Source organism: Dunckerocampus dactyliophorus, chromosome 5 (genome assembly GCF_027744805.1).
Source record: "Dunckerocampus dactyliophorus isolate RoL2022-P2 chromosome 5, RoL_Ddac_1.1, whole genome shotgun sequence".
Taxonomy (NCBI): Eukaryota; Metazoa; Chordata; class Actinopteri; order Syngnathiformes; family Syngnathidae; genus Dunckerocampus; species Dunckerocampus dactyliophorus.
In genome coordinates this window covers 12,257,293-12,283,498 of record NC_072823.1, presented here as the reverse complement: position 1 = coordinate 12,283,498, position 26,206 = coordinate 12,257,293, and the positions used below count along the sequence as shown (strand labels likewise).

The window sequence follows — 26,206 nt, the reverse complement described above, 5'->3', positions numbered from 1 at the left end:
CACAATGGATGAGGAAAGTGGATAAAGTGTTGGGATGTGTTATTGGGCTGTTCACGGTGATACTACATTCTGTACATATTTAATTTAATTTTATTTTACATTTAATTTAATTTAGAGTCAAATCTAACCAGTGAATGTAAAAAAAGCGTATTGCTTTGTGCTGTTTCTGATCATTTTAGCCTGACTTACAAGGAGACTGAGACACGAACAGGAAGCTTTTTATTAGATTTATCAGGGCTTTAATGGATCATTTATCCATCGTGCTTGTTCTTTATTGCTCCTATCAGTAAAGGTCAGACACATGCATTACCTCTCATTATTTAAGCCTCTTAGCACTACATCAGATGGGTGGCTCTGGGGACATTACCTCATCACTTAAGTGTGCAGGAATAATCAAATCTTTACCTATCTGACAAAAATTAAGATACCTCTCCAGTACACTTAAAAAACACTTAAACATCAGACCACACTGAGAAGGGACCTTGCTGTTTCGACTGGCTGAAGGAGGAGAGGGAGGAGATGTGTTGATGGAGGCATAATAACTTCCTGTGTGTCTCAGCATCCCAGTGCATTGAGAGGATCACCCAGAGCAGACAACCTCCAGTCGCTCATTCGGTAGCGGAGAGGAGAAACAACAGTCGAGAGCGCGGAAGTGGAAAACGCAACAGTGATGTTTTAAACTGAGGGAAACTCCTCGAAACATCAATCTTTGCATGACAGCTACTTCCAAATTCAGGTTTCGTTTTAATTCGTAGATGCGTAGTCATCCAGGGGTGGAGCCGCGGTGCCGTGCCTGTGGAGCGTCTCCGGCGGTGTGACAGAGGTGAAGGATCAGCCAGGGTGGCCGAGCAGTCAGGAGGATGCTGGAGGGCAATGCCTGCAGAAAGAGAGGATGAGATTTGTCGAAAGGCGCTTGAGTTGCTCTCCGACCTGTGCTCAAAGGGAGAGGTGCAGGACGACAACTGCCTAGATTTCATTTACTATTTCAGGGACCTGGCCAGACCTCGTTACTCCGACTCTGGTAAGAATCCAAGTAACACCATTCATGAGTTATGGCTCTTTAGACTTCACACGTTTCAATGCTTAGTTCGCTCTATTGTGAGAAAAGTGGCAAACGTGAACTTGTTGCTTGCGCCTCTTAAGAGTCCATCATCAGTCTGTGGAGCAAGCTGAAAGGGAGAGTTGTTTTTTTTTTTATTCTAATGGACTGTACATAGTGAGACAGAAGCCCCACCCGACATTTCCCATAGCTCCCAGCACTATACATGTACAGAAAAACAAACAAGCCTAGAGCTACGATCCAGTTAATATTGCTTGTTTGACTCAGCGCAAAATCCTTTTGCCTGCTTCTAAAGAAAATCTGTTAAACTGAATATTTAGACTGAGAAAAAAAGCCTGGAAAATTATTATTCAGGGAAACAATACAGCAGGATATTTTATTCATATGATTTAGCATGTCTATTTTCATATATCAACAGCAGAAAGATGTAAATTTATTGTTCCGTGTGTTCCAACGTTGACTTTGTTAATTGCATCTGAGGCTGGGCTGCTGCCTTTTAAAAACGTTACAATCCATCATTAAACATGTATGATGAAGAGGAAGTTCAAGCTACCAGATTGGTTCCCCGAGGAGCTGTGACCCACTTCCTCTTGTATTAGACTGCTCTAAATGCACGCACACATAGTTTGATCCACAACGAACAACTGTCCTGTCAAGTCAGTGGAGGCAGCCAAGTCAAGTGCACACACACAACCTCATCTTGTTGAGACACTTCACGCTGGAAATGAGGGCTTTATTGTTGAGTGTTTTGATTCATTTTCGAAATGGTTCTGTAACTAGTTAAATTCAGTCGTAATGTAACATACACATACCACGCAGATGGTAACCCTCGTCTTGATCTAAACCACAGATGTCAAACTCAAGGCCCACAGTAGTGACACCTAGTGACCAGTGTAGAATACTACATATGACATCTCTTCTGAACGCCTTATATTTGTATTTTCGTTTAATTTAGGCCAAGAATATGTACATTTTTTTTTTTTTTTTTACAAAAAATAGGCCGTATTGAACCACGAAACAGCGGTAATTTGTTAATTGATTTATTTTGAAAACCCATGATAGTGATAGTGAAATTCGAACTGCAAAGTGGCAAAGGAGCACTGCACTTGCTTGCAATTTTTAACAACAGTTGCAAGTATTAACCACATTTCTGAATAAATTGGCCCACCATGAACATTCAGAACATTTTGCACATCAGTCCAGTATATTAAATTGCCAACTAGTTATGTTACAGCACAGTGGAACATTAATCAAAAGTAAAGCACTATATAGCATTTCAACCTAATGGTTTTCTTTCCAAACACCACTGAGAAAGCTGTGTTTTGCCATACTGTCAAAGATGTTAGCACGAGTGCATATATTCAGAATATCCATCAATAAAGCAACTACTTGTTCAAGGGTGATGGATGGATGGAAAGCAACTACACATTTCCAAGTGTAGTATCAGTTCCGTACTCGGAGCCGCCCCTCCCTAAACACAGACCACGCTCTACAATACATGAGGGGTCCCACTTTGCGCAAGGGGGCACATTCTCATCAAATGTGCAAAGGATGCGCATCGCTGCCGTGACGCATAGATCACGAAGTCAACCCCAGGCAGGAGTAATGTGACACTGCTTGGTGCCACACTGATTGACAGCATGCAGCAGAATAAAAGACTAAAATGGCAAACTAAAAAGGCTTAATCACCTGCCAGTCCCTAGTGGGGTAGGAGTACAGTTGCCTCCTTTTAAGACATAGTATGCGGGTTTTTATAAAAAATTCTATTTATTAATTTAGCACAATAATAATTTATTGAACAATTTCTTTCCCATGTATTCCTATGACTCCAAAAATGCATCTAACTAAGTACAATTGTAGAAAAATAGCTTTTAATGGGTCAGTTGAGATGTGGTGACCACAGCTGGGGCCCAGTACGATTTTTACAGAATTACAGAATTCCCGGCGGTGCTCCTGTTTGTGTTACAGTCATTTTGTAATTGGGCGGTGGGGGTGGGGGACGCTCCAAATAAAATTCTGCTCAGGGTCCCAATTTGACCATCTGACCATACTTAATACACTTCATTACGTCACTGAATTCTGGTGAGCAGCAGTACAGGCTATGTTAAATTAGGACACCCCGTGGTGTATTTCTTCTAAACCTGAACTGCTGCACTTAAAAGGGTGAACATTTGGCAAAACATGCACCCCTAATCTGTTGCCTGTGCGATTGTATTTCTAACAAATGCACCAGATGGTGGGGCTTCTATTAAACCGTAAAGTTTGACCCCATAAGTTACACTGACTTAAAAGCTGAAGTATCACCACGAAATTTGGTACACACTTTTAGGGGACTGACAAGCACATGTGTGTAAAATTTGAGCAAGACAAAGCAAAAGCAAAATGTCTTTCTAGGGGCGCATGCGGGTTTAGTTGCCCGTAGGTCATTGACTATTTGTCTAAAGATGATAACATTTTCAGACTATCTGTATCACATCTGTGGTACCATGTCTTCTGAAGCATTATGAGCACAGCCGCAACAAATATCATTTACAGTCACGTTTTCACTTTTTTTCTGCACCCAGCAATACTGTATCTGCTTACCCCTTTTTGTACATTGTTTGTAATAATCTATAACATGTTACACACATTTATTACACGAATAAACGTAAGCTGGGATGGAGATCACTTATGTTGTATAGCAGAGGTTCCCATCTCGCTCCTCCCTGGGACCTGCGTTTTTTATAGGTCATTTACTGTTTATACGTACATGTAAAGTACCACAGACCACATTATTCAGAACTTATGAGGAACATGACTACCGCATAGATCTGGGGAGAGCAAACTGCGGCCCGCGGGCCACATCAGGCCCGCCACGCATCCTAATCCGGCCCACCGGGCATTTCCAAATTCTTTTTTTTTAAACCTTTAACATCGAAACTGTAGTCAGCAACATGACTTTCAGTGCTGTTGTGCCATACTTGAGTCGCCAAACTAGTCAGATGCAATCTGTAGCTGGTACAAAAACACAACATGACAGGTCAACACACACGACGCACAAAGTAAGCTACCTACTGCACCATGTGGGCATACAAATAAATACTTATGCACAATACCCATGCCAAAAAAACACCCATATATGCTGCAAGGCATGCTGGGTAGATTTTGGGATACTCTTTCAACATTTTGCCGTGTTTGGCACGTTTTTGCTTGATTGAAAAATATGTTGAGGAGGTCTTCGGAGAAGTAAACAAGGAGGTGTTAACAACTCTTGATATCCCAGGTTTTATCGTTCATACTTCATATTGTTGTTGCAGCTGGGCGACCCAGCATGTCTTGCGGGCAACGGTTTTAAGTTACCGTTTACCGCTTGGTTGTTGTTTATCACCCACTTAGTAGTAGTAGTAGTTGATTTATTTGATGCGTTAACTTGCTGTGGATGTGTTGTGTTTTTGTTTTGTTGCACCGTGAGCAAGTATGCTGTTCTGTTCAATGACCACCTATATACTGTATAGACGGGCCATCCGCTAAATTTTTTAACCCAATGTGGCCCTTGAGTCAAAAAGTTTGCCCACCCCTGGCATAGATAGAAGTGAAAGAAAGAATTATCAAAATGTCACAATGTAAATAATTCCCGAAAATGCTATATTTGGTTTATATCGCTGTATTGAGTGGGAAGAATGGAAGGAGGAACATGATGACTGGTCTAATGATAACATTTAAATTTGATTATGAATGGAACATTGTGCAAGCACCACCTTAACATGCATTTAGCTTTATAAGAAATATGAAAAATAGAAATAATATGTAAAGATAGCCGCTGTTTATGTAAATGTGGCAGCTGAAATGGCAGTCATTTGAAAAATGCAAGTGCGTTCGTGAGGGGATGTGGTACTTTTACAGTATACACGTACATTCAGTGCTGGGGCAGTATTTTTTGTGTGACGTTGATTAGTTCTACATGAGCAAGAAATGCTGCCCGATTCATTGTTAGCTGCTGCTTTGTGTTTGGAGCCCTTTTAAGAGCTGCTTGGATCAAAGAGATGTTGCTGCTCCAGTTACTGGCCTCAAGAATGTGTCGATGCAACAAACAGCAAATGTAAAACCTTGTAGCCTGTAATTAGAATTGGGTCAACATCAGCTGAGGCTTTCTCATTCATTTGGACTTGGAACTCATCTGCACAGTTTTGTGTTACTGTCCATTAACTTGGGAGGGTGAATCAGAGTGGAAAGACGTTTATGATGTGGGTGACCAGCAGCTCCGTGATTGACGTAATGGGCACCCCTGATATAGCATTCCCATTCATACAATGTGTTACTTTTCATGGAATAAAAAAACGTTTATTTTTAAGGTGCGGTGCCTTTTATTTTGCCGTGGCGATGCGCCACGATCGTTTACATGAAGCGGAAACCCTGCATTGTTACATTGCTGTGTTACAATAAGAGAGCTGTGGCTTGTACAGATTCTTTGCCGGATGATATTTTACATTCGTTCGGTGTAATGGATCAGTGAAATGAGTGTGCCGCCCATTTCCAGCATGTTTAGTGTTTGTTGCTGCCAAGGCCCACACTGGATTCACCCTGTGATTACTGCAAGTTAAACTGAAGCCAGACGTTTGGGAGCCACCTAAGATTAAAACAAACATTTACAATTAAGTCCATGATATTTTGATTTCAATTGTAAGGTTATGTTAATAATTTTTTTTTTTTTTTTAAACTGCGTGAATTCAGGTGAAACTGGCTTGTTAAACTGCTTAATTACATCATATTCAACTTTTTAAAGATTGGATTAACACGTAGACTCCAGTCTCCTTGGAGGAACGGGCCGCCGCTCTTAACAGCATTCAATTCACAGAAGAAGAAGTATATGGATACAATAAAAACATCCCTGTTTAATAAGTGGCAGAATGCTTTAAAAGAATAAAGTGTTCTCTGCCTCTTATAGTTCAGTGAGAAGAACATCCGCAGCCGACATGAAAGTAGCATTTTTTCTATGCCTCTCAGGAGTACCATCGCCACAAGAGCCAAAGCAGATGTCATTTAAACACACAAAAACGTTACCGACCGCACATAAGAGCTGTTGAAAGCTATGTTTTCATCATTTTTCATCATTCCATTTGACAAGCTGGTGTAGTTGGCATGTAGCATTCTCTGCCTCTAGCCACGTAGCTGAACTAGCTGAAATGACCAAAATTCCCCCCCAGAATTCCGGAGGCACACAGAGTTTGGTCAATGATAGACTTCGACATACTGCATGTAAACAGGGACTTCATGTCAAAGTGTGAAAATTACAGAAGCCGAACAATTTCGGAAATGCCACTGTTTTAGTCAATGGAAATGTACTGGCTGTGACTCCAGATCCAACTCTGTCCATCCATCCATCCATCCATCCATCCATTCTATGCCGCTTATCCTCATTAGGGTTGCGGGGGTACGTTGGAGCCTATCCCAGCTGACTTCAGGCGAGAGGCGGGGTACCCCTGGACTGGTCGCCAGCCAATGTCAGGGCACATATAGACAAACTACCACTCACACTCACTTATGGACAATTTAGAGTCACCAATTGCATGTTTTTGGAATGTGGGAGGAAACCGGAAACTCCACACAGAGATGCCCAATCGGAGATTTGAACGCAGGTCGTCACGATCTCGTGACTGTGTGGCCAACATGCTAACCACTTGGCCATCAGCTCTGTAAAAATACAGTTGAAATATATTCTGTTTTAAGGTTGATCAATACACTGTGGTAAAATGTCAAGACTGTTTATTGTACCATTTAAACAAGGACTTATCAGTACCTTATTTAGCGTCTGAATGGCTGGTATGCACTGAAAAGAAGAAAGAACTTCGAGCGAATTCACCAGCGTAGAAGAAGTGACCACTGCCTTACAGCAGATAAATGAGGCACTGGAGAACACTTTTAACACTAGTTTATAGCTTTTAATGAAGTAAACTAACACCTCAAATAACTTAAATGTAGACAGCAGCTGGTTGAGGTCACTTCAGATCACTGATCCAGAGAATATGCCTCACTCATTAATTCACTGAATGTAGAAAATATAAAAAACTATAGGGGTATGAACATTCACGATGTAATTAATATATAAAACAATAAAATAAAATCCATCTTATCCTTTTACATGGCTAGCACCTGCCCTGTCTTTTGCTGCTCTGTTCACTACAGTATATTCTTCTCACCCTGATATAATATCTGCCTTCAAAATGTTATATGACTTATAGAAACTTATACTATTATTTCCAGTTCTCTGCTCTATTGGTTAATTGGAAAAAAAAAACCCAACCCAGAACAAATTGTTAAAACAATTTTTATTTAGAAAAAAATGACAAAAATTTGTCGTGCACTGAAAGTTGGTATCATAATGGCACCGGTGCCGATGTAAACGGTAAACTAAAACTAATAGCTGTCAGTGTCTCATTTCAGTACTATATTAATACTGACTCAGCTACCTGCATCAAGTGCTTGAAAGTGATATTGTGCAGGTAACGTCTTCACACAACACAACACATCATCATTTTCCACCAATCACTCTGACAAACACCAGAATACTGAACATCAAGATTACAATCAGAATCAGTTTTATTCCACACTAGGAATTTGACTCTGGTCTAACGTCACTCTCGGTTACAAAGTACAACAAGAGTGAATAACTTCACATATAAAGGAGATGAAGAATACTATATTATACATATTTACATAAAATATTATAGATAAGTATGGTATTAAAGTATTTAAATTACTATTAAATTGTTATTCAGTTACAAAATTCCGTAAAAACAGAACTCCATTGTTCATAGACAAAATTCAAGATTCAAGAGATTCAAGAGAGTTTTATTGTCATGTGCATGGTAAAACAGCAGTTATACCATGCAATGAAAATCTTATTCTGTTCATTCTCCCAAGAAAAGAAAGAAAAACACAAGAAAGAATAAGAACATAAGAAACATAAACACATATACATAAATACCAAGAAATTAAGCAACAACAACAGAAGAGACATTAATACAAGTAAATAATACAAATAAATAAATAAAGTGCTATGAGTGTGTGTTGCGTGTGGCGTGTCTGAGTGCTTCATTGAGAAGCCTGATGGCCTGTGGGTAAAAGGTGTTTGCCAGCCTTGTGGTCCTGGACTTCAAACTCCTGTAGCGTCTGCCTGACGGTAGGAGTGTGAATAATGAGTGTTGAGGATGTGTGCTGTCCTTGATGAGGTTGTGTGTTCTGCGTAGGACTCTAGATGTATAAATGTCTTGCAGTGAGGGGAGGGCTGCCCCAACAATGTTCTGTGAGGTCTTGATCACCCGCTGGAGTGCCTTCCTATCACGTGTTGTACAGTTACCGTACCAAACAGTGATGGAGGCGGTAAGGACACTTTCGATGGTGCATCTGTAGAAGCAACTCAGGATTGTGGTGGACATGCCAAATTTCCTCAGTCTTCTCAGGAAGTACAGTCTCCTTTGGGACTTCTTCAGAATTTGTTGGGTGTTGTGAGACCAGGTGAGGTCCTCGCTGATGTGTGTGCCAAGGAACTTGAAGGTTTTCACCCTCTCCACCTCAGTCTCATCAATAAACAGGGGTCTATGCGGCTCCTTTTCCCTTGTTCTTGGGTCGATGATCATCTCTTTAGTCTTATCTGTATTGAGAAGGAGATTGTTATCACGACACCAAGCTATGAGGTCCGCCACCTCTCTTCTGTATGATGTTTCAACACCACCAGTGATCAGTCCGATGACTGTAGTGTCATCCGCAAATTTAATGATGCTGGTGTTGTTCTGGGAGGCCACGCAATCGTAGGTGAAGAGCGTGTAGAGGAGTGGACTCAGCACACACCCCTGTGGGGTCCCAGTGCTCACAATTCTTGAGCTGGATGTGCGGTTGTGGACTCTGACTGACTGGGGTCTGCCTGTGAGAGACCCCAGTCAGTCAGATTAGTTTGTTTTTCATTCTTGAGTACTGATTCGGACACTGTTTAAGCACCGGAACTGTTTCAAAAGTACCTATTTGGCACCGGTATCAGATCATATGTAAACGATACCCAACCCAATTTATTGAATAAACAATGTTGCCGTGTAAACAACATTACCTTGCTTGCTTTTGTTTTCATTATCCCATAACGTTACTGATAGCCAGTAAATGGAGACCGATCAGCTTTTAAACAAGATTCATAAACCTGAAACATGTTTTTGCTCGGCTTGGCACCTTGCCGTCGTGGTGTTTATTGGATTAGGAGCATTTTTGAGCGCTTCTTCTACAGGGCAGGCCGAGGCAGGCTAAGCACGCTCAAAAAATATGTGAGAGAGAGCGAGAGAGAGAGAATGACCTTTACTTGTCACTTATACTAGGTACAAGTGAAATTGTGCAACTGTCCGTCCGTACGTATACAACATACTGTACAATATGACGGGGGGGTAGACAGGACAGGATGACTGGGCGATAATAGGGGGAGAGGAAAGGGGAGACCAAGAGGAGAGGGGAGGAGAAAAAAAACAGTCCAAAACTATGTTCCTGTGGGAGGGGTACATTGAGGGACCGGCAAAAACCTTGGCAGCATAGGCACAAATAAGCACACATTACAACATAAAACTTGAAACTTGAAGATGTAGGTTTCCAGCGCAGGCCGGCAGCCAGCCAGTCATCGCAGCCATATTAGTGCGTAACGTGGATCCCTCCTCCCTGCGTTGGGTGGGGTGAAGCAATGGAGGCGTGGGGCGGGGGGAGGGGTGGCGCGCGTATGTGCATGTATGAGAGTGTTGATCATGGCCATAAAAAGTTCGCCCCACCTATATCCCAAACTTGGAGCCTCAGTCCGTGAGATGTCATCGCAATAACACAGCAATTGCCGTGGTGACAGCCTTGAGTGGGCCCAGGTAAAGACACCAGCAGGTGCAGACTAAGTAGATTGTTTGGGTTTTCTGCGAGTGGCCACATTCCAATAGACCTGGCTTAATCTGTTTGTCCATCCTGGTTTCTCAATCGATCCATCTGCCTTTGCAAAGCCGAAAGCTTCTCCAAGATCTCCAAGATGTTCTCCCTGTTGTGATTCACAGTCACAGTCAGAGTGCTAACGACTTTACCCACCATATCAATCATGATGCGCAGCTGTGGGCCGCGTTGAACTCAGTGATACAGCAGGGCAGTGCCTAATCCAATCAGCAACAGACCTGTTTCATGGTTCTGAATAGGTAGATGTCTTTGATGTCCTCCAAGGAAAGAATCACCAGGCACATGACCTTCCACTTCCCCACACTGTCACTGGCAGACAGGTTGTCCCGAACCTCAGCTTCTCGTTGAGAAGAACTTGTGGAGATTCCGTGGAGAGACCAGTTGACCAATTAATTGCATGATGTAGATTTGGAGAACAGTGCGGAGAGACAGGATTAAAAGAAGCGTGAGAAGCAAAACAGGGAAGATGATGGAGAGGTGAGGGAAAAGATGGGACCGCCTTCATTGCGAGCCAGCAGAAGAAGGCAACACTTTTTTTTTTTTTGCTACCATCTTTGATGAATTGAACTCAAATACTTAGATATACTGTACAAGTAATTGCTGTGGATTTTTAAGAGAAGGCATTTGTCATGTTTCATCGGTCTACACATTCAACATGCCTATTGCACGCTCCCTCAACATTTTTAGAATTGTGCTACTGTGTGTGATAAACCGAAAATATTAACAAAAATTACATTTTATAAAGAACAAGTATGGCTTTGCATGCAGCAAATAGTGCAAAATAATTCGAAATGACCAATGAAATGGCTAAACGAACATTTAACATCACTTTAACCTCTATAAAGACAGTTGTTGAAGAAGATGGCGAGCCGGATGAGACGAAACGAGAGGGAGGAGGGTAGGCGAGACGAGGGGCACAGCAACAACAACTTCCCAACATTGTTATATTCAAGAACGCATGGACAAATGTTGTGTGCTCGCGCGACTTTATTTATGTTGGTGATCTCTATTTTCTTAACACCTTCACCACTTTCACAAGATTAGCTTCTTTGATTTATTGTAGCTTTGCTGGAATAGAACTTATTGTTCATCTCACCCTGGCGAGATCAGCCACGCAGACGCCGTCTTTGTACTCTCTTGAATTCAATCTCGCCTTCTTTATCAAATCGCTGGCACTCGCAACTTTCTTTGGCGTGATGGTAGGTTATTTAGCAGTCGTACTCAATAAAAAGTGCAGGGACAGAAACACGTAGGGTGCTTTGTTGGGGTAACATTCTCATTTGAGTTTGCCAAATGATTGTCCCTTACAGGATGCCGTAGTGTTGTATAAACTACATATCAGGAGAATTGGTTTGGGTGCGTGATCTAAGATGGCTGAATATACATGCAAGTACAGCAACATACCGAAGGGTATCACAGCGACAGTTTGTTACATGCAATATTGTACAATAACCGAGACAGTGTTTTTGGAACAATAGTTGTCAAAAAAATGGATCATTTGAAAACTGGAGTGTTCGAAAGAAGGTTACGCTATACAGTCGTCCGTCGCCACTTCACGGTTCGAATTTTGCCGCTTCATTCTATCATAGTTTTTCTAAAATATACTAATTAGTAAATCATGTTGTTTTGTGGTTTAATACGGCCAACTATTAGTAAATATGCATATTTTAGCAATTTTTACATATGTTTGGTCTAAATTAAGCATAAAAATGGCTAGATGAAGTAAAGTACAAATCGAAGGCATTCAGAAGAGGCATTCAAAGGCGCTGTGAATGATATGTAGTATTGTACGCTGGTCACTAGGTGTCAGTAAAGTTACAGTAACGTTCGGTGAGACACACAAATGCCAGACTTGATCACCAGAACAACAGGCTTTTATTGCAAGTTTGAATTACCTCGCAACCGGCACAATAATCCCAAATAAAAATCTCTAATAACACGGGCTACTGTTGCTGCAGTAACCCACACCAACCTGAAACTCAACTCTGAACCATCAACGTCACTTCCTGTCCGCCTGTCACTGTGGCCCCCTCAGGGAACACCTTTATAGCAACACACACAAGCATGAGTGTTGTTTATGGTATACTGTTATAATGTCTACTATATTGGGTAATATGAGTGTAAAGGTGACTCTAGGGATGTTATTTAATGTCTTTCATGTTCTTCATGGCTCTAATAATGTTAAAAAAACGCATTTAGAAGGTCATAAACAGGTTTTCTATGCTCTAACTACAAAAATATTTATACATAAGAAATCCTGCTTTACAAAAATTCACTTATCACGGTCGGCTCGGGAGCCAATTAACTGTGATACTGCATATGTTTTGCTAAGTATAGTTTCAGGTTAGGATTTATATTATAGTAGAATAAACTAAATGCATTCATGTGTGGGTTTTTTTTTGCCTTAATGCCTGAAACACGTCATAATCATCAGGCAATATGTTGCTTGAGAAGGTTAGATTGCAAAAACTCGTTTTGTTACTGTGATACTACTGAGATTCATTAAATGTTCGGAGACTTGCATCATAACACCCATAATTGCATTCTGAGGTATTGTTGCTCGGCAACATATTAACACTGTTGACTCACTTAAGGACTTTGAGCCTCAAATGAGATTCCAGCATGACCTAAAGAAATTATGGTTATCTCTCTTCTTAACCTTCATTAAAATGTGCTTTTCCAAAACATTCTACTGAACTCGCGTCCTTTAAATTGCGTACCTGCATATTCTTCCATCAGGTCTTGTCAGTGCATCGCAATTTTCCCACTCTGCACTCAACATTATGCAGATGTTTCCCGTTGGGCCCACTCTCCAATGCCCTTTCACTTCAGTTATTGTCTCTTATTGACCTACTGCTGACTTGGCTGCTGCATCTTATTGCGCTGTTCTCTCAGACCTTGACTCAAGGGAGGAGGGACTACAGTGCAGTTTAATGAGATGCCTCGAAAACTGAGGCTCTCTCTCTGACAGCAGCACTCTGCAGAAAACAATAAACTCGTCTTGATCATCCGCTTGCTTAGGTAATTCACTCCTAATATGAACGTAATTAACTTGACATTACAATTAGCTTGGCACTGAGCGCCAATAATAATTATATTATAAATTATATTATAATTGTATGATCAGAAATAATGATATTTGATAGCCTAATTTTAAAAGATTCATCCAAGTCCAATAGTTGACACCCCCTTGTGCTTCACAAGTACTGATTGTTATTAATTGTGCAATATATTTGTGCTTGAAAATGTAGGGTAAAAAATATATATATAATGTGTTTAAATCTGCATTTTTCTTGACTCATAAAAGGCCGGACTCAAACACAAAAATACATGATTTATTAATTAATATATGTTTGAGAAAGAATAAAGCCGCAAAATTGGAACCGCACTGTGGTGAGGAATGATAGTATTCATGTTATATGGACATGGCCAGAGAAAGCAGGAGTCCTCTGGTTGTCCTGGGGGATGCGCAGGGAGTAAAGAGGGCCCTCTTTGAGCGTTAGAATGAATGCTCGGATCTCCATGTTGCTTACATTCATGCCTGGGAACAAAGAACAGCAGTGTGGCTCACTCCACAGGACACATGCCCAAGCAAACTTTGCATTAATCAAATTCTCAGATATATTTAATGATAATGTGATTGCGGTGTCTTCTATAGTGATCTTACTGATTAGCGGAACTTCTGAATGCAATTAGCTGCCCCCAGCTGTACAGAACTGAAGGCCATGATTGCACTCTGCAAGGGACCTTGAATGTCGAGACACCCTGTAGCTATAGGAAAGGCTGTCATAAAGGTACTGCAGTGAAGTGTTCTGTTCATTTGAAAAAGAAGTGGAATTAGTTTGGAGTGACTTGCAGACCATATACACTATATTGTGATCAAAACTGAATTTGGATTAATGCTTCCACAAGTACATTTTAACGCAGTCAGCTGTGTGACACATCAAAGCAAGAGCACAATGGCAAGTGTGCTCATGCCAAGTGAGAGTATATACCCACACAAGGCATGCACTATGTATCAGCTTCACTGCGTTCAGCTCACTCAGGCTGGAACTTCCGAGCTGCACGTAAGTACAGACTGTTTTGTACCAGCCTCGTTTCACAAGTCAGAATGCTGACTGCGCTTCGGAGCATTCAAGCAAATGTTTTGAGTGTTTTTCAGTGTTACTGAAACACCAAAATATTTTGTCATACTTCAGCGTGAGCGTTGCCAGTTCAGTGGTTCACATTCTGTAGCTGCCTTTTATTCATCTGGCACGGACTCAGGAAAATAATTTCTTTTCATCACACGTTTTGAAGGCTCCACATATTTAAAGTTATTTGACTTGCACTGACTTTTTTGACGAGCATCAAAGTAAACAGTGAATATCAATGGCTTGCCATACATTTGGTACCTGGGCCTTCAATGGAAACTTAACAGAGTTATAGTCCACATCTGATTACTACCACTATTACTTTGCAATTATACAAACCATCAATACCATATCAAAACGGCAATATTACAAGGTGCGGCATTATAGAGAGAGTTATTTCATGTATTGGGGATGAAATCTCTAATGTCTACCCGGACGTTGCAAAGAGGAAGTTTCCTTCTTTCCCACTCCATGGAAAACCCTTTGTTAAGTTTACAATAAATACATTTGAGGTTAATTAGTTAGCTCGGTAGTATGCTATGTTTAAAGAGGTGGCCGTCTCTTCTGTCCCTGCAGTGATTCGCAATAAACGAGGGACAACTGTGAATGGAATGGCTCAGTGAGAAAGCGTTCGGACAACTCCACACCTCTACACTAATCTTGTCGTACTCTGAGTTGGAGCAGTTCAGCGGAGATCTCAAGTTCTCCTCCTCAGTCAGCCATTGTGGGCATCACACTTTTGTTCTGATCAACCAGTCGGAGGATGGCAAAATACTGACGTTACTGTGGGCCTGCTAGCTGGCCCTGTGAGGCAAATCTAAAATCTGATTGGTTAAAGAAACAACACTATTACAGATAGTGTTTAAGTGACATGGGCCAGCAGCCCCGATTCACCCCTGGGAAGATTACACTACAATGACCACACCAACAAGCCGAAATCTGATTTGACAAAAAAAAAAATTCAGAAAAATCGAACATACACGTACACTACTGGAAGCAATGCAGCTAAGAGATCATCCATCTTCTTCCGCTTATCTGAGGTCGGGTCGCGGGCAACCTAAGCAGGGAAGCCCAGATTTCACTCTCCTCAGCTACTTCGTCCAGCTCCTACCAGCGGATACCAGGGTGTTCCCAGGCCAGTTGAAAGACATAGTCTCTCCAATGTAGGTCTTCCCCGAGAACTCCTACTGGTCGAATGTGCCCTGAACACCTCCTTAGGGAGGCGTCCGGGAGGCACCCTGACCAGATGCCTGAGTCACCTCATGTGGCTTCTCTCAGTTTGGAGGAGCAGTGGTTTCAGTCCGATGTGTCTACCGAATGACAGTGCCTCGCACCTTATCTAAAAAGGAGAGCCCAGCCACCCTGTGTAGGATACTCATTTCAGCTGCTGTACCCACGATCTTGTCCTTTCGTCACTACCCAAAGCTCATGATCATAGGTGAGGGTAAGAACCAGTGATGTGCGGTAAGGTTCATAGCTGTTGAGGCACTGACTCCTTTGGGGTTTTTTCAATTAATACAGGTTGCTCATTAACAGGATAATCCAAAAAAAAGAAAAAAAGAAACTAAATCAGTTTGGTTATAAAAGCGTTTTCAAATTGTTTTCAGGTTCTTCTTAGTCACATTTATTTATATTTTTTATTCACTGAAAAATATTTGTGTTCTTACCTTTTATCTGTATGGGAAGTACATGCACCCTCCTTTTCCAGGAAGAGGTCTGATACTTTGTTGTAAAAGTCTGATCACCTCCCGGTGAGTTTGAGTATATATTCCTCCAACTTGGCAGTCAAATTCATGCAGCCCCAGAGATAGGAGAGCCCACTGTGGAGTCCCCAGGCACTGCTTGCTCATTGGAAGACGTGTCGGTGGGATTGAGGAGGTCTTCCTTCCATCGGTCCACAACATCAAGTCCATGTCAGCTTCCCCCTCCTGAGATGGCCTCGAACTCCTACCATGTCCGAGTTTTTGCCTCGGCGATCGCCAGAGCAGTAAACTGCTTGGCCTGTCGGTACCTGTAAGCTGCCATTACCACCACGGCAGGCACCTTACACCTTACGGCCCCAGTTCAGAGGCAACATAGTCCACTCAGACTCAATGATCACAACCCATCCCCAAAACCAAAGGCGGAGGGAATCTACCCTCTCGTTCACCGGGTTTAACCCCAACGTACAGGCTCTGAGCCGCACACTAGTAAATCCAGTAATGTATTGTGATTTAACTTTAACAGAACCGTATTGTAGTGAAATATACAGTATTAGAGCATTACTTATTTTAACATTTTTTCAATACTTTTCAAGGTTTCTCTCGCATCATATACATATGGTCTGTATATATTTTCAGGCACACATATTTATTGGCGGTAATCATTTGCTGTGCAAAGAAGTATATTGTACATTCAGTTGAGTGGCTTCAAATACTGCAATGCAAGGCACTCTTTCTGATGAGTTTGACTCAGAATGACAAGAGAGAAAATGAAAAAGAGCCAGTGGAGATATGATGGAATATGACATTGTGAACATAATTATCCCTCAAGTTCTTCCTCTCATCTCAGAGGTTCGTCTCCACCATGCTGTTGGATGTGCTTGTGGAAAGCTTAGACGTGCCTGTGGAAGCCTATTCACACTTGAGTGGTATCCTATATCAACTAGCACTTTATCTGTTTAGACAACAATTTCCCAGAAGTAAATGGGGAATGACTATCTGCTGATTTACACCAACCCTTGTCCTGCTCTTAGATAGTTAGTCTTCTTTCCCAGATACTCAAGAAAATAAATATACAAACGTCCCCTTGATAAGCCCCTTGAGCTTGGGAAAGAGGGAAAAAAAATCACACGGAACAATGTTTGGTGAGTGGGGAGGTTGCTGGATGCTCAGGGCATTATGAGCAACAACAAGTTGTCCTGCCACAACTCTCGCCTCTTCTCGTGCATTGAAAGAAGAAAACTCAGCAGGATTTCTTTGTAGACTTGCTGGTTGATCGTCTGGCCCTGTGGCAAGGACTCGCAGTGGATGATGCCCCTCACATGGAAGAATGCGCTCAACACCAACAATCCTGGAACTTTTCTGACACACCTCGTACATGGCCCGGTGAAGTCTTTCTGTACCGTTTGCAAAATACAGCGTTTAGTAATCATTTTGTTTCCTCATTTTTTTCCTTACCTAAATTTAGAGGCATATTTTACAGCATCTGTGTTTTATTTTGAGCAGTATTTCATGATGCAAATGATAATTCTTAAGTTCGTATTACACAGAAATGATAGTTTATATGTTAAAAATGGCACACTTAAATTTGTTATTTTTTCAGTTCGCCACTGTTTAAAATTAAAACAACCTTTTTCATTGTTCACTGTCTGAGGGGGGTAGTCACGATCGATTCAGGTAACAATATTTTACTTATCAAATTTGAGTTTTATGACTAGGGGTGTCACGAGTCACGATTAAAACGTGATGAGATTTGTCGTTCAGAAAAAAATTGTCTCGTGATAATAAGTTAATAAATTAATCACATGATGAATGAAAATTAACTTGATCATTTTGCCGGCCTCCATATCTTGACATGAGCGTGCGTGTCAGTTTTCCTCGTCCCTCACCTCCAAACAGGCAGGAATAGCAAAGGCGTGGAGCCTCGTGAGGAGCAATGCAAGGTAACATTGTAGAACTTAGGAGGGGAAAAGATGCTTACAAATCCAAATGCCACAGCCCCTTGTGGGAATATTAATGAGCAAGGGGGGGCCCCATCAGCAGGAACAAGCCGGTATGTGGAATTTATTCAAATGTGGCAGCAACATAAAAGGCAACAGAATAAACTTCCCACCTCAAACATATCTACCGATTCGTCTCGTCTTATGAGTTGCATGTCTCGTGACACACCGGTTGTGACTGATCAAATAAAACAAAGCTGCCGTGGATATACATACAGTGCTGTTGTTGAAATAACTCCGCTGAATCTTTGAACGTCCCCATTAAATGACAGCACACATCTCATTTGTACAAACGTTTCTCCCTCTTCACTCCTCGGGTGATCTCCCCAACTCCTGGATCACATTTCCGGTGGGTGGGTCGAACATTTCAACAGCGGATGAGACAAAACAAGACAAAGACTTTTTGGAGAACATCTTCACTTCCTTTTGTGAGAGGAAAGGAAACAATGATTTTCTAATGCAAGATCATCCTTGATTGGTAAAATAAACACATTTTAAATATCTAGCTCTCCAAATGAATCAAATAGGCATTTAAAACTTACAAATAGTAAACTGACATTGCTTGTAATGCAGTGTAAAACAATATTTGGGAAGTTGATTCACCTCAGAGGCACTTGACTTTATGGCAAAGGCCTGCTAAGTGATTTTAAAAACTCTTTCTGAAGTCCAACCAGCTGTGTCATTTCTTCACCGTCTCCCTCCATTTGCTCCTTCAGCAGCTCGACAAGACTTTGCACTTGGGCACTGCCTTGCCTGCAGCTTTTCTTTTTCACCTCCAGCATCTTTGACAGGATACCATACATTTGTCTTTCCTGGCTAAAATGAATAAATAAATGATAATAAAGTGCAATTGTGTGCGCAACTGCACTTAAAGGTTGCCTCAACAACAAACGCTTGACAAAATATCACTATGAAAGTAAACAATCTTAGAACTGGAATTATTGTAAAGCACTGCTATGAGTTGATACTTTTATGACTCAGTGATTAGGTTAGGTTTCCCATAATCCCTCATAGGTTGTTGCAAAACTCTATCCTGAAGGAGCTTGAATATTCCTGCCAACAAAGTTGTATCATACTGTTGACTTAAATTATGGCTTAAGGTGTGCCGTAAATGCAATGTTTCACTTTCGCATACAGCAGTCGTTCTCAATTATTTTCTGTCATGCCCTCTGTGGCAGACAGAAATGCTTTTGTGCCCCCCAAATGTGAAATACTATTAAGAAGCTGATATATCTATTTGTTTATCTATACTGTACAGACTGAACTCGAAACTGAAACCAGCAAAATGCAACAAAATGGAGATCAGTGAAGTATACAAGTGTATTCAAGAGTCAAATTGCATGCTGAGTACAACAAATTCATACATGTTGGCAGGTCTGCACTAACATTGAAAGTCCTCCCTGCCTCTCACGCACACCCTGACAGTTCAAGGGGTCCGCCCCACTATTTGAGAAGCACTGGTATAGAGGAACTTTTCCTGAAGCTGGTCTGATTGACAAACAGTTTTTTCCAAACTCAATGATAAATAACCCAATGTAACAACATTTCCCCAACCTTTCTCTTTGGGTTTTTAAGAAGGGTGCTTTTTTAGAGCATCCATTTTTGAATACTATCTTAATGCTTCGGCTAATCTATTTTCTAGTCTGATTGAGGAGAATCAGATGGAGGGTGACATTATTTGAGCGTAGCCTCCATGCTACGTCTCCATGCACTCATACAACCATTTTATGCAGTGGCCTGTCTGTTTGTATTTAGAGATAGATAGAGCAGTATTAATTTATTTTCTGTTGATGTAATTGTTTGTTTCCCCTCTGTTTTTTACTTGAAAACATGCCATGTCCTTAAAACATGCAAATGTTGCTTTTAAAAGGGAATTGCTGGCAAGGAAAGCATTCAGTAAAAGGTCCCAGCTCTCCACTGCGCTGGCAGCTGAATTCTACTTTGTTTATTCCATCAGTGTCACATTGTTGACAGACAAGAAGCAAGAACATTTATTTTGACATCACGTCAAACACTTCAGATTATATAATGCTGTTGAATCTTATCGTGAAAATACATGTACTGGCCATTTGGTACACCTGTATAATGTACACCTGTATAATCTAACGAGCTTCATCAATCCGAGAATTAATTATCTGTTCATCTGAATTAATCCGTTATGTAGCTAAATATTGATCCAAGAAATTAGAAACATCACTCAGTACAGACAGCTACACAACTGCAAACATAAAGGATGCATGATAATGTCATTCAAAACTAAGAATTATTATTTAGCACTGTTGCATTTCTTATATTGGATTTCAGAAGTACTGTAATGTTTGGGCTTATTTCTAGGTAAGAATTCTGAGTAAACACTTCTCCGTTGAGCCAGTGTCTGTGCTGCTGTTTAATCACTGGAAAAATGTTCACCGAGCCTCTCACTCTCTTTTATCTCTAGATGTATCAGTGAGCCTGTTGTCCCTGCTGGTGACCACATGTGGTCTGGCTTTATTCAGCGTCTCCCTATTTGTATCATGGAAACTTTGCTGGGTACCCCTGAGTGGCCGATTCCTCCCAGATGTCCTCAAGGGGGCACATTTTCTGGGAGGGGACCAAGAGCCTGTCCTAACAGAGGTAAGACGAAAAAAAAGCTGTCAACCTCAAGCTCCATTAACTGGATGTACCGGATATGTCACAATGAAATACAGTCAGCCCTCGTTTATTGCGGTTAATTGGTTCCAGACTCGACCAGGATAAGCAAAGTAGGATTCAATATTAATAAAGGGAATATTTTCGTAGTTCGAGCATAGAAAACCTGTTTATGACTTTCTAAATATGGGTTTTAACATTATTATAGCCCTGTAGACATAAAATAACCCCATATAGTAACTTTTATACTCCTATTATTCTTTGTTTACATCACATTGCGCAGGCTAAGGTATCACCGCAGGGACATAAGAGATGGCCACCACTAGCATAGCAATCTACCAAGCTAACTTAGTTGGCCTTTCCAATTGACTTATTGTAAACTTAAAAGTGTTTTAAACAGAGCGGGGAAGAAGGGCGAAGAAGCCAAAAACTCACCACTTACACATGGAATGAGAGGACAACCTTTTTTTCACTCGATCTCGGCCATGGCATGTTAGCTCGGCTCTGCTGGCTTAGTAGTCATTCTCCCTGCAGTGTGAAAGGTAATGTAATCTAAAGTCATGTTTCATAACATTACCGATGTCTAGCGACTAGACTTCTACATATAACGTGTCTTTCAATATTTTTTTTTTACTAATAATAGGACATAGTCAACCACAAAACAGCAATTATTTAGAAACTATTATTTTTTTAAATCACAATAATAGTGACAGAGCAATATTCAAACCGTGATATAGCGAGGGACGACTATAATAAAACCGTTGCGGCCATAATGTACTGATAGGACAGGTGTCAACCACACTATATAAAAATATTTCTTTTCAGGTGGATGGGGATGATCGGGAGTACAGTGAAGATGGCTGCATGAAGGAGCCCACAGGCCCACCACTGGCTGTGGCTGTCCCAGAGTCGGCTCTAAAGATCAGCCACACATCACCTGACATCCCTTTGGAGACTCAGGCCAAGGTGGACCACATCCAAAGCCACACTTTGGCCAGGGACAGAGTGCAAAGACAAATTACTGAACCCACCTCATCAGTACGGTCAGTACACATTGACCCTTTAGTGACCATGGGTCTTCAAGGAAGCATTTATGTGCTTGAATGTGAACTTTTTTGTGTTGACGCCTCCACTCCCACACAAACTGTGAGCAATAGAATGTGCAATAGTTCCCACACATTCATTCATTTGTGTTTGCCACTAATAAATTTGGACAACCACAAATAGATTTGCCACTACTTGTTCACGCTCGCTTATAAACACATTATAATGGGACTGTCTGTGAATGTAGCTTGTCGTTCCATCTCCGTACAATAGATGGCATCGTAACTCTGCTTCGTAACACACATCATATACACTTGGTCTGCCAGAGAATAACATGACATCCATGTTGCCAACTTAGTGACTTTGTCACTAGATTTAGAGAATATTCAGACCCCCTTGAGATTCTGTTTTCCAACAAAGCATCTAGCAACAAATTTTAATGGAGACTTTTGGCAACACCAATGTGAAAGCATGTATCACTCAACTCTTGTCTTCCCCACCGCGCATCACAAAGCACCCACAAGAGGCTCCTCCGTCTTGCTGGTGACAATACAAAAAGAAGCAACAGAAGAAAGTTAATTCGTATGTCTCAACATATTTGTTTTGCTTTTCATGTTTTTTGCTCACTTTTTGTCTCCCATAAAAATTCCATGTACATTTGCCATGGATGCAAATTAGATGATGACATAATCGAACAATCCCCAACCTAGCCCACAAATAAACAGACAAAAATAAATTGGAATTGTTGAGAGATGCTAGTCTGCCTCCTGACTGTTTAGGTGCCCTTGAGCATGGCACTAAACACCTTTTGGACTCAGCTTAGGTCTTCTTTTTTTGGAAATGTCATATAATTAATAACTGAATTGCTAAACAGGATCTGAATACACGTTAACATTACTTTCTTTACAGGCACAACTCCATCCGTCGTCAGATGAACCTGTCCAATCCAGAGTTCAATCCTGCTCAATTCCAGCGCCAGGAGAGTCTGACTGGTTTAGGTCGGCTCAAACCTGAGCTTTACAAGCAACGCTCAGTAGATCCAGATGACGGACGTAGACCGGACGGCTGTGGACGTCTCCATTTCATCCTTAAATTTGACTTCGATCTGGAGCAACTTATAGTGAAGATTCATAAGGCTCAAGATCTACCTGCCAAGGACTTCTCAGGGACTTCTGATCCTTACGTCAAGATTTACCTGCTGCCTGACCGTAAAACCAAGCACCAGACTAAGGTGCACCGAAAAACTCTCAACCCAATATTTGATGAGGTGTTTCTATTTCCAGTGGCATACACCGAGTTGTCCAGTCGTAAGCTGCACTTTAGTGTCTATGACTTTGATAGGTTCACTCGCCATGATTTGATTGGTCAAGTGGTGGTGGACAATTTCCTGGACCTTGCAGACTTCCCACGAGAGACCAAATTGTGCCGGGACATACAATATGTCACATCGGTAAGATACAACCCTTTACATATTATTTTTCTCAATACTTTTATCTTTTCATTGTCTTTATCATATTACCAACGTCAGTCTCATTTCTTATGCTGCTCATACGTTAGACGGAAGATTTACGTTAGATTGGAAGATTTGGAAGACTCACGTCCTGTTTACATCTTTTATTCACAGCCTAGATACAGATTATAAGATAAGATATGCCTTTATTAGTCCCACAAAGGGAAATTGCAGGTTTACAGCAGCAAAAGCAGAGTGCAAAAGCACACAAGAGCACAGAAAGTGCAAAATCAAGGTAATAGAAATCAAGAAGTTATACAGTATACACTATTTACAGTTGTGTACATGTTGATCAAACCACAGGTTTCTTGCACGGTTATCGCAGCGTTTTTTGCTCAATTTATGATTATGATGTTAGTTGCAACAGTTTTTTTAATGTATAAAGTTAACGTTAAGATCACTTTCTCCCTCAGTCACGACATACCAAGAACTGTCGAAAATGAAATATGGAAGAACTGATTCAATTTTGGGGGTGATCCGGATCACTGTCTGGATCCAGGAATTGTTTTAAAAGATTCTTTAACATTGCAAGATAGGACCATTTTTGGCTTTTGTGCATATAACTCCACAAAAAAAAACATTTTTCATAACCAATACACTCTGGGGAACTATTGTTTTACGTCATGTTTCCGCAGAAGGTGAAGTGTGTTACTCTTGTGCTAACTAACTAGCTTTGAAGGACACAGTGTTGAGTCTCGCACGGCGTTTGAGGCAGGTTCCATCCATTCCCCCTGTGTTACGTGAAAGAAACATCACCATTACATCACGTCCTGTTCAGCCCAATAACACCAGAAATGGTAAACTGTGAAAATAAACTTCACGGAAAAAGGATCACCATCATACTGTAAATTGTAATAAATAGAGTGCACAATAGTGCACAATATCATTTTTCCATGACTGTTTATGTGAAAGCTAAAGAGACCGTGAGGCCCTTGTTAATCACGCTGCAGCACATGTAAAAATGTCCAAATAGTTTTTTCCAAACCTTTAATTAAAATTCACTTACAGGTATTTACTCATACAAAGTGCAAGAGCAAGCGAACAGCACAGAAAAGGCTTTTTTTTTTTTGCCCAGGCAAAGACCTGTGACCCACTGAAAACGGCTCTGTGACCCACTTTTATGTCACAACCCTCCAGTTGAGAATCACTGATTTAGAACATACGACAAATACGCACAAACATACAGTGTTTCGACAGGTTACACCCTTATTCCTTATTCGCTCCGTGACAACCTGTGCTGAATCTGTGTTTTAGTGCCTTTCGGAAGTCCTAGCTTGGATTTAAACAGCTGGTCCAAGTAGTTGATTAATTGAGGCCAAAATTATTATATACAGTAGGTCATTGGTATCCAATTTGGTCAAACAACCTGAGACTGACCATCTGCTCATTTGACAAATTAAGGCCAAAATCTTCTCCATTCAGGTTAGAGTGGAGTGTCAATGGACTCGTGTCTAGCACGGAACTCATCTGTGACAGAAACATTGAAACATACTCAGAGACAGTTCATCTTTAATGAAAGCTGTATGCAATCTTTGGGGTGATGACCCAGATACCCAAACACATCACTTGAAATGGTGTGACAGAAACCCCCAGATGATATGTATATTACAATATTCACGTGAATGTATCTATAGCGTTGGTGTGACACACAGTGTGACTCAGTGATGTCAAGCAAGCTCTGCCTTGATTATTATTAAATACAGATTGTTGTGTTAGATTTGGAGCAAAGAGTGTTAAAGCAAAGTACAGTGATTTTATGAAAAAATGTACATCGTAGCACACAAACTGTGTCTACCGCATTCCAGTAAGTGAATGCGTATAATTAAGAATCTGAAAAGCTAAAAGAAGTTCATCATTCTGGATACCACATATGGAAAATGTGGGAGTCTCTGATAAACACTGGGTCGGAAAACTTTGGTACTTCCAGGTGAAATTTCAGGATGAACTTAAAATGCATGACCCTTTACATCCATCCATTTCCTATGCTGCTTGTACTTAATATGGTTGCGGGGATAGCTGGAGCCTATCCCAGCTGACTTTTTCACCAGCCAATCTCAGGGCAATGAACCTTTACATGTGAACTGAATTTGACCTTCTCTAGACTTTTGAATGCGCATGCACAGTACTTTTTGCATAACTTGCTGTTCTATAACAAGGAACTGAACAGCAAAATTCCATTGACCGATACGTTTTCACAGAAAGTCACACAGGATGACTTTTGTGACTCTTCCAGTCTCCCTGTATCTCTTTTGCAACTTGTTGATGACACTCTCCAACACTCCAACAAGCTCAGTGGCCACTTAACTCTAAGAACATCCGATTTGAAGCCTGGCGGTAGAGACATACTTTTCATCAATTGTTCGACTTCGTCCTGGTGTCATGATGTCAAAATGCGAACAGCATGACGGAACGGACCGTTTAAGTAGCAATTGTAATTGCACCAGGATATGTATTGGTCGATTCATGGATCACACACCTGTTGTGAATTTTGCAGTTCCACTCCTTGTCAGGGAACAAGGCAAGTTTTGGCAAGTTGTGCAAAAATTACTGAAACACTGAAGATTGGACAAAATCAAAAACAAACCTACCCAATTATAGTAACGCAAGTAAAAGTAACTTGTTACTTCCTACCTCTTGAATATGCTCAGATATTTGATAGGTACATCTGCCATGGAACTCTGGCCTAATAGTTGTTGGCCACAAAGTCAGGAGACCTGAAAGATCTGGGTTCAAATCTCTTTTGGGCATCTCTGTGTGGAGTTTGTATGTTCTCCCCGTGCGTGCGTGCGTGGCATTCCTCCGGGTACTCCGGTTTCCTGCCACATTCCAAAAACATGCAAGTTAGGTTAATTGGAGACTCTAAGTTGTCCATAGGTATGAATGTGAGTGTGAATATGTGCCCTGCGATGGTCTGGCGGAACAGTCCAGGTTGTTCCCTGCCTCTTGCCTAAAGTCAGCTGGGATAGGCTCCAGCATACCCTTGTGACCCTAGTGAGGATAAGTGGCATGGATAGATGGATCTGCCGTGGATGATTTTTTTAACACCGTCTTGGCCCTTGTTAAAACTAGTTGTTGTGAACTACAGCTGAGCAATCTCTTTTATCTGAGGAGTTCAGATTTTAATTGCATGCATCTGTTTTTTTCTGACTGTTCCTGTTTCACTCTTTTAGATCTGTTTTATTAACGTGGAC

The 26,206-nt window shown here is 41.2% G+C and overlaps 1 protein-coding gene across 1 annotated transcript in view; it reads left to right on the top strand.

The window, feature by feature from the left end:
• The first annotated feature begins 576 nt into the window (after window positions 1–576).
• The window catches only part of syt9b (synaptotagmin IXb), a 39,387-nt gene continuing 13,757 nt past the window's right edge, over window positions 577–26,206 (top strand). The window contains exons 1-4 of the mRNA XM_054777325.1: window positions 577–1,021; window positions 20,271–20,446; window positions 21,287–21,504; window positions 22,415–22,955. Coding sequence (XP_054633300.1) covers window positions 874–1,021; window positions 20,271–20,446; window positions 21,287–21,504; window positions 22,415–22,955 — 1,083 coding nt within the window. The 5' untranslated portion in view covers window positions 577–873. The remainder of the gene's footprint in view (window positions 1,022–20,270; window positions 20,447–21,286; window positions 21,505–22,414; window positions 22,956–26,206) is intronic.